At 44.2% G+C, this 8,100-nt stretch overlaps 1 protein-coding gene across 2 annotated transcripts in view; it reads right to left on the bottom strand.

Moving 5' to 3' along the window:
• LOC108311933 (purine nucleoside phosphorylase) overlaps positions 1-6,263 on the bottom strand; it is a 7,896-nt gene extending 1,633 nt beyond the window's left edge. The window contains exons 1-5 of one of the 2 annotated variants that reach the window (XM_017539597.2): positions 6,130-6,263; positions 3,064-3,233; positions 939-1,042; positions 574-749; positions 260-450 (exon numbers count right to left, since the gene is read on the bottom strand). In XM_017539597.2, coding sequence (XP_017395086.1) covers positions 260-450; positions 574-749; positions 939-1,042; positions 3,064-3,233; positions 6,130-6,257 — 769 coding nt within the window. In that variant the 5' untranslated portion in view covers positions 6,258-6,263. Of the gene's footprint in view, positions 1-259; positions 451-573; positions 750-938; positions 1,043-3,063; positions 3,234-5,612; positions 5,788-6,129 lie in introns of those variants that run through there. The other variant, XM_017539598.2, reaches the window with a different exon arrangement.
• Between the last annotated feature and the right edge of the window lie 1,837 nt (positions 6,264-8,100).

The raw sequence follows: 8,100 nt of genomic DNA, 5'->3' as shown, positions 1-8,100 counted from the left end.
AAAAAAAAAGAAACAGTCATCAAATAATGGATAGGTCATTCATTAGCACTGCAACTGTTAACCCCTTGGTGCTTTGTAGGGAGATTTGATGCTACAACACCAGATCTCACCACTTTGTATCTTAAGAAGGCAATTTAATTCACCCTTCCCTGAAATCAGATCCTCTCAATCCAATGAGGCCTGTTATCTCCTTCTCCTTCCCATCCTATTTTGTGAAATCCCTCCCTCTTCAAGCTTCTAATCAAATTCCCCTTCTCACCAACAGCGTCTGCTCCCAGCTTCTGCAGCAGACGACATTCTGCCACAGTCTCAAAGCTGGGGCCTGCCAGCATCACATAGGTGCCTTCCTGCAGCTCACGTTGCTCCCCCATTTGTTTCCAGGTACTGAGAGCCCTCTGCCTCATAGTTCGGTCGTAGGCATCAGACATGGCAGGGAAACGAACTCCAAACCTAGGACACAGGTAGAATTATCTCACATAAATTGAATTTTTAAAATTCTCCCACAGCTCCTAGAGAAGTCCTTAAGTCCTACTCATCTTAAAAAAAGAAATAGATAAAAAGTAAGATACATACCTTTCATCATTGGGCCCTCTGAGAGGGTTCTGACCAGAGAAACCAGGTAGGTTGATATGGTCACAGATCAGCATGATATCTCCAACCTCAAACTTGGGGTTCAGCCCTCCAGCTGCATTGGTGACCACCAGGGTGTCTACACCCAGAAGGTGGAAAACCCTCACTGGGAATGTCACCTTCAAAGCAAAAGATCAGAATTTTACAAAATTTCATTCATCCAGCTACACAGATATGCATGATATACATTGTGAAAGAAAAGGAAGGAGGGGACCAAAGGTCCACCTAGCTCAGATAGCTAGGTAATGAAAGAGGTTAGATAGTTCTCTCCCACTTCCAGATCCAGCCAGGCCTATGCCCCGATTTACCTTCCAGAGTGAGTACCCTTCATACATGTGGAACCTGCCCTGCATAATTACACAGGCTCTGCCGTTCAGGAACCCAAACACCAGTCGGCCAGCATGACCTGGCACTGTAAACAAAAAAGAAAGAGGAATGAATGGGATTATATTTTCATGCAACACGTGCCCACTGAGCACCTACTGTGAGCTACTTGCTCTGCTCAAAATGTTAGAGAATAATTAAGTAAAAGACTTGTTATTATCTCTGCTTTCAGAAAGTTTAAGTCTGGTGGGAGAGCCAGGCATTACTCACAATTATACAAATACAACCTGAGATTAGAGATATGGGGTAAGGACGTTCAGCATGGACATACGAAGAAGGGCTCTTTAAAGAAATTTCAAGATAATATAAGCCATACTGTAAGAGAGTAAAAAGTAGATACTCAGAAACGGAAGGTTAAATACCACATATTCTCACTTTAAGTGGGAACCACATGTGTACACATGAACCTACAGACTGAAATAATAGACACTAGGGACTTGGAAAGGTGAGAATGTGGGAGGGGGACGGGGGGTGAGAAATTACCTAGTGAGTACAATGATCACTGTTCAGGTGATGGTTGCACTGCAGAACAGACTTCATCACCACGCAGTATACCCACGTAACAAAACCGCATTGTACCCCTGTAAATCTATAAAAATAAAATAAAAAACAGACCAGGTGCAGTGGCTCACGCCTGTAATCCCAGCACTTTGGGAGGCTGAGGCAGGCAGATCTCAAGGTCAAGCATTCGAGACCAACCTGGCCAACATGGTGAAGCCCCATCTCTACTAAAAATGCAAAAATTAGTCAGGTGTGGTGGCACATGCCTGTAATCCCAGCTACTTGGGAGGCTGAGGTGGGAGAATCACTTGAACTTGGGAGACAGAGGTTGCAGTGAGTCAAGATCGCACCGCTGCATGCCAGCCTGGGCAACAGAGCAAGACTCCATTTCAAAATAAAGTGAGTACAGTGAATGCATAATTACAGACCTCTTCAAATGTTTCCAAGTTCTCAAAACGTGTATTCTTATATATTGCCTGAACTTAATTACCTGCCTCTTCAGTCCAGTAAGCGAGCTCATGGTATACTTACTCTGGCTTCCTAAAGAAGAGGCTACTGAACAAGGAGAAAAGGGGCTGAATTTGGACACAAGCAAGTCTCTTTCCTTATGACCCACAGAACAGTCCTGTGGGAGCACATGTCCATGTAGGGGCTCATGGGAGTGCAAAGAGAACTCCCCACAGTCATAACAGCCGTATCTGCCACTTCCCTTATCTGGCAATCTCTTCTAATAGATGGCCAACCTATCCTTTAGGGAATAGGAGAGGGACCAGAACCTAGAGGAAGAGCTGAGGAATTCTCAAAGACAGAGGAACTTAAAAACAAACAAACAAACAAACAAACAAACAAAAAACCACCACAGTAGTAAAGAGTTGACACAGGAAACCCAAGAGAAGTATAAAAAATAAGCATGTTGATAAGCTTAAAATGCTAACCCACTTATCACTCAATGCAGTGCCTTTCTCACTGGGGATAGGTGTGGCCAGTGGAGTCAACATCACTACTATCTCCCTTAGAGAAGTATGCCCTTTGCACACCCTCTCTTAATATTTCCCACACCTTCCTTCTCTGCTCTCCCAGTCTTGCTTCAAAGGGTTTAAAAAATAGCTATTAAAAAATAAAAAAACAAAAAAAACCCATCTATTAAAAGTCTTTTCCTATTGACAGGTCTGAAAAAAAATTCTTAACTCTCCAGGGAAAAGACTGAAGTCTTAAAAATTAATAAATAAACCAAGAGAAGTTAGTTATTTGAGAAATCAAGTACACCAAATAAACGGCGCTTTGCTCTTTACTTGGCCCCTGTCACCTGGCCCTCTTCTAAGTCTTGGCCTCAGTCCACTGATACACACATGCCCTGTCTCTTATGGGATGTCTACTGGAGGAATCTCCTAAAGTCATTCTGACTTATGGTGGGCTTTTCTCCTCTTACAACATTCGTCTTCAGTGAAATGATAGGTCAAGGAGTAGAAACACTGGCCCACTTGGTTGTGTTACACAGAATCCCAATAACATCCCTGAGTCCCTTTCCCCACTTTCGCCTGCCAGTACCTGTACTTCGAGGAAAGTTGGGGATTTCACTGTAGTCAAAGGCCTGGGCCTGAGTTAATTTATCAGTCAGACCTCCTAATCCAGAACCACAGATTATTGCCACTTGAGGTCGGTGCTTAGTGTGAGACAGAAGCCATTCTGCAGTGTTCTTGTAATCTTCATATGTGTATCTGGGGGGAAAAATCAAGGTGAATTCTACTCTCATTCCAAGGGCATCATAGACAAATGAACAAATGACAAAAAGGCTGGCAGGTATACTGAGGCAGCAGCGACAGAGAAGCTGCAACAGAGGGAGAGGCCATACTATGTTCACCCATCTATTCACCCACCCTTCTTTCTGAATCATGCCCACTACAAGTCTGATATGAAACTCCCTCCATTCCAGAGCCTGGCAAAAGTTAATAAAGCCTGTTTCTACTAACAGACCCAACTCGTGTTGACCTACTGAACACTGACAAGTTAAATACCTCTCCTTTTAATAAAGATTTAGAGAGGAAGGGACCAGAGTCTACAGGAAATTACAATGAAATAATCAAATTAGGCAGAGTAAAAGGGTGTGGTCAGGAGGAAGCCCAAGGAGACTATAAAAAATTGGATTAAGTCCTTCCTGAGGGTGGTGACTGCCTAGTAAAGTCCTCCTTATTGCCCTACCTATCGATTAAAGGCATTAAAAATGTAATAAAACCAACTACCATGAAGGAAGGGATACATTCAAATTTCCTTTTGAACCCTCATCCCTCCAATTCCTTCCTCAGTCAAAGACGTAAGGGCTACATTTTTTGACCAATAAAGCACAATGGGAACACCCCTGATAGAGGTCTGTGTGCCATTCTTAGCTCCCTGGATCATAAGGAGGGTAATTCCAGACTAGAAACTACATAAACTACTGTACAAAAAAGCAGACCGCGTCCACAGCAAAGGCTGAACCAGCACTGACTACACAAATTGTCATCAGAAGTTTGTTAGAAAGGCAGATTCTGACACTCCAGCCTGGTGGCAGGGTAAGACAACGTAAAAAAACAAAAAAAAAAACAAAACACAGATTCTGAAGCCCATTTAATTTTGATTCAAAAACAAGGTTTAGGAATTGCTGGTCCAGAGGGAAGTAGAACTCAACCCAGATTCTAGTCCCAATATTGTCTTTTTAGGCATGTAATTTGTGCTTCAAATTCTTTTCTCAGGTATAAGCAAGGGAATGTAATTGGCCCCATCTACCTTATAGGCTCCATATGAAAATGAACTGAATACTTTATAACAACCTCCAAACACCTATGGCTCTGTTACTCACGGTATTTGAACCTTTCTCCCGCTTTCCACCTCCTGTGGTCTTCTTCCTGTCCTTCCCCCTCCCTGACTCCTCCCAGTTTCCTTTCTCTCCACCGAGGATCTTTGCATTCAAGAACTTACCCAGAACTGCTACACTAGCAAGAATCAACCCGTGTTACTTTTCTCCCGGTTCCAAGTCCAGTTCTCCCACACTCATCTGGGAAGACCAAAGGTTGGCTTCCGAGGTAGAAATGAGGTGTGACGGAGCTGAACATAACTAACCAACCTCCCAAAGGAAATTTTTTACTCCCAAAGCAGAGCCTGGAAAACCAGACATGATTGCACAATACACTAGGCTACCCTCAGGGAAGCAGTTGGATAGGGTAGGGTGCGGGGTGGTCAACAGAGCCACAGGATAATGGAGAGAAGCAATGAATTTGGTAAAATGTTAATCAAATAGCATCCCCAAAAGGTGCAAAGGAAATGAATGTTATATGAAGCTGTCGCCACATGGCATGTCTAGCTACAACTCATAACACATTTCTCATTGTTCAGTCTCCTCAAGAACACCCTGGCTCCCTGGGCATCCAAAAGCAACTGTGATGCCTAATGCAGGTCACTTGGACTGTGATTTCCAGGACCAAAGCAAAGAGAAGAGTTTTCAAAGGTGTCGGGTGTGGAAAGTGAGCAGAGGACTGTTGCTCAGTTTGATGATTAAGGATTTTCTTCTCCACTTAAGTCTCAGTTCCCACCGAGTTAGACAGACGGAAGGGAGGAGTGGAACTGGCAAAAAAAAGATGAGCAATTTTTCCTCTAAGTGAGCAATTTTCCCTCTAAAGGAGGAACTCTGAATCTGAGCACCTAAAGTACCTCGCAGCTTTACCTAGACCCTAGCGTGGGAATATACGAAGAGTGCAGGGGGTGAGGAGACCTCTTCTTGGTATGGAGGGATATCTATCCCTCACTCGCCACTGATACCCCTAACACACACACGGAGACGCACAACGGCTCCTTTTCCGGAGTAGCGTAGACCGCATCAGCCTGCCCCCTTCCTGCTCCGGTGGCGCCACCCCAGCTCGATTCCCGCGTGCGTCCCAGCCCGCTCTGGCTGGCGCCGGACTCTGCCGCCTTGTCACCGACACCAAGCTCTGTGTCAGGCCTCTCTGCATCCCCAGAGCACTCGTTCCCTCCCCCGGCTCCCTCTGGGCCCATTTTGCCAGGTTCCCGGGTCTCACAGTCCCTGCTCCTCCCCAGGGATCATCTAGGCCTGGTTCCCGCCTCACCCGTTCTCCATTGTCCCGCAGACGCCCTCTCGATAAGCCTGCTAGGGTGTGCTCCCGCGTGCTCCGATCCGCTCGGATCCGCTCCGCTATGCAGGACTCAGCAAGTTGCAGATCTGTCTGGTCCGCACAGTTCCCGCACTGTTCTAGGCGCCGGCTTATATGCCCAGCCCTGGAGTCCCCAGCCAATGGCAGGCAAGCAAGCGGGCCGGCCACGTCTCCATGGTGACACACCCTAATTCAATCTGCTGAGCCTGGGCTGTAAACCTAATCGGAGTTCTTCGCAGCCCTAAACCTTCTCCTCCGGCGAGGGTACGGGGGTGAGGGTGGTGGCGGAGCGCACCCAGTATTTCATCTCCTTACCCATTCGGGTCCGCAGGGCAGGAGTTCCCAGCAAGGTGGCCTATGAGGAAATAGGGCTAAGAAGTAGGGAGGAGAGGCCCCAACAGTCCCCCTGCAAACCTCATTCGGCTGTGTCAATAGCAAACCGTGAGAGATTTGAAAAGAAAAAAATTCAAACCTTAGATTGTACAACCCCAGAATAAAAATGAAGCAAGCCTGTGTCTGAGTTGCTCCCTGGATGAGGGAAGCTGGGTCGCCCCTGGCAACAGTGCTGACTTGGAGGTTACCGGGTTTAGAAGAGCACATCCAGGCCTAGACTGGGAGAAGAAAAAGTTCTTGGGCAAGAATTTCTGGGTCCTAGAGACCGACAGAAAGGACGAGGATGGATTTGCTGGGTAAGGAGGGACGCAGATAATCCCTAGATCTACGAAATACTGATCCAGTCAATTCAGATAATTAGATGACTCCTCCCAAGATGAAAATTCTGGTATCAGAATACACAGGCACCATAATATAACATATTGGGTCTTGGGTAGAATACAACTATTTCTTCTCCCTAGATTTACAAATTAGCCAACCTCACATCAAATCACAAATCAATGACCCTTGCTTAGCTATTGGAATCCTCCACCTCTTCCCTCCTCCAAACTCTAATCTTTTCTTTTTTATTAATTAATTTTTTTTTTTTAAGATGGGGTTTCACCATGATGGTCAAGCTAGTCTTGAACTCCTGACCTCAGATGATCCACCCACCTGGGCCTCCCAAAGTGCTAGGATTACAGGTGTGAGCCACCGCGCCCAGCCTAAACTCTAATCTTTTTTGCTTGTCATTTTTCCCCTTTCATGGCCAGCCATTATTTTCCAACCCTGTTTTTCTCATTCATTTAACAAATATTTATTGGGCATCAACTATGCATCAGTGCTATTTTAGTGCTAGGGACACAAGAATAAAAACAATATAGGTAAGTAAAAAAAAAAAACCATATATGTAAAGAACTGAGCCCAATGCCAAACAAATGGCTTATTCTGTCATCATTAGTGTTATTGCTATATTGTTACTATTATTGCCATCTATATTCATCCAATATAGATGGCAATAATAGTAACAATATAGCAATAGGTTAGTAAAGGTAACAACAAAATGATCTAAAAGTACAATTTCACATTAGCAATGAGACTATGATTGGACTTGGAACATTGAAAGCATTATTTAATATAATGGATAAGACGAATCATACATAAAAACCAGTCCAAGGAAATATCTATCGATATTTAACTGTTGAAGCATTTTTTAATACCCTAAATCTAACCCAGTTTACACAAAAGACAAGATTAGTACATGATTGTATCCAAGGAACTTTAAACCTAATCAATCAGTTTTAACTCGCTTGGACAAAAGCGTAAAGCAATAATCTGCAATACACATACACAGACACACACACACAAACTGGGGAAGCTGGGCTCAGTGGCTCATGCCTGTAATCCCAGCACTTTGGGAGGCCGAGGAGGTCAGATCACCTGAGATCGGGGGTTTGAGACCAGCCTGATGAACATGAAGATACCCCATCTCTACTAAAAATAAAAAAAATTAGCCGGCTTTGGTGGCATATGCCTATAATGCCAGCTACTTGGGAGGTTGAAGCAGGAGAATCACTTGAACCTGGGGGAAGGTGAAGGTTGCAGTGAGCCGAGATTGCACCACTGCATTTCAGTCTGGGCAACAAGAGTGAAACTCCATCTTAAAAAATAAAAAATGGGGGGACAAAGGATCAGCTTTCTGTAGTGTTTCTCCAGCATCATATGGGGAACAGCCAAATCGTCTTTACACCTCAGTCCAGAGTTCCAAATTTCTCAGTTCAGCAGCTCACCAATTATTTTTCACAGCACCTCTAGGTCAAATGAAACACCTAACAGTTTTATTTTTTTTAAGTAGCTCGTTCCTAAGAACTTACAAGTGCTTTGAAAATAACAATACACACAAATAGAAAAACATTTATTTCATTCTTAAATAAGCACAAATAGTTACTCATGGGATATGTGCATCTGTTTGGCACTACTCAACTTCTCACATGTTGGAATCCAATGCTACCACCCTCATTTTCTATTCCATACTCATTTTTACACAGTACTTTTTTTTTTTTTTTTACAT

This window comes from Cebus imitator, unplaced genomic scaffold (genome assembly GCF_001604975.1).
Source record: "Cebus imitator isolate Cc_AM_T3 unplaced genomic scaffold, Cebus_imitator-1.0 Scaffold119, whole genome shotgun sequence".
In the NCBI taxonomy this organism is placed as follows: Eukaryota; Metazoa; Chordata; class Mammalia; order Primates; family Cebidae; genus Cebus; species Cebus imitator.
The sequence above is the reverse complement of the archived record's forward strand: the minus strand, read 5'-3'. Positions and strand labels throughout refer to the sequence as shown.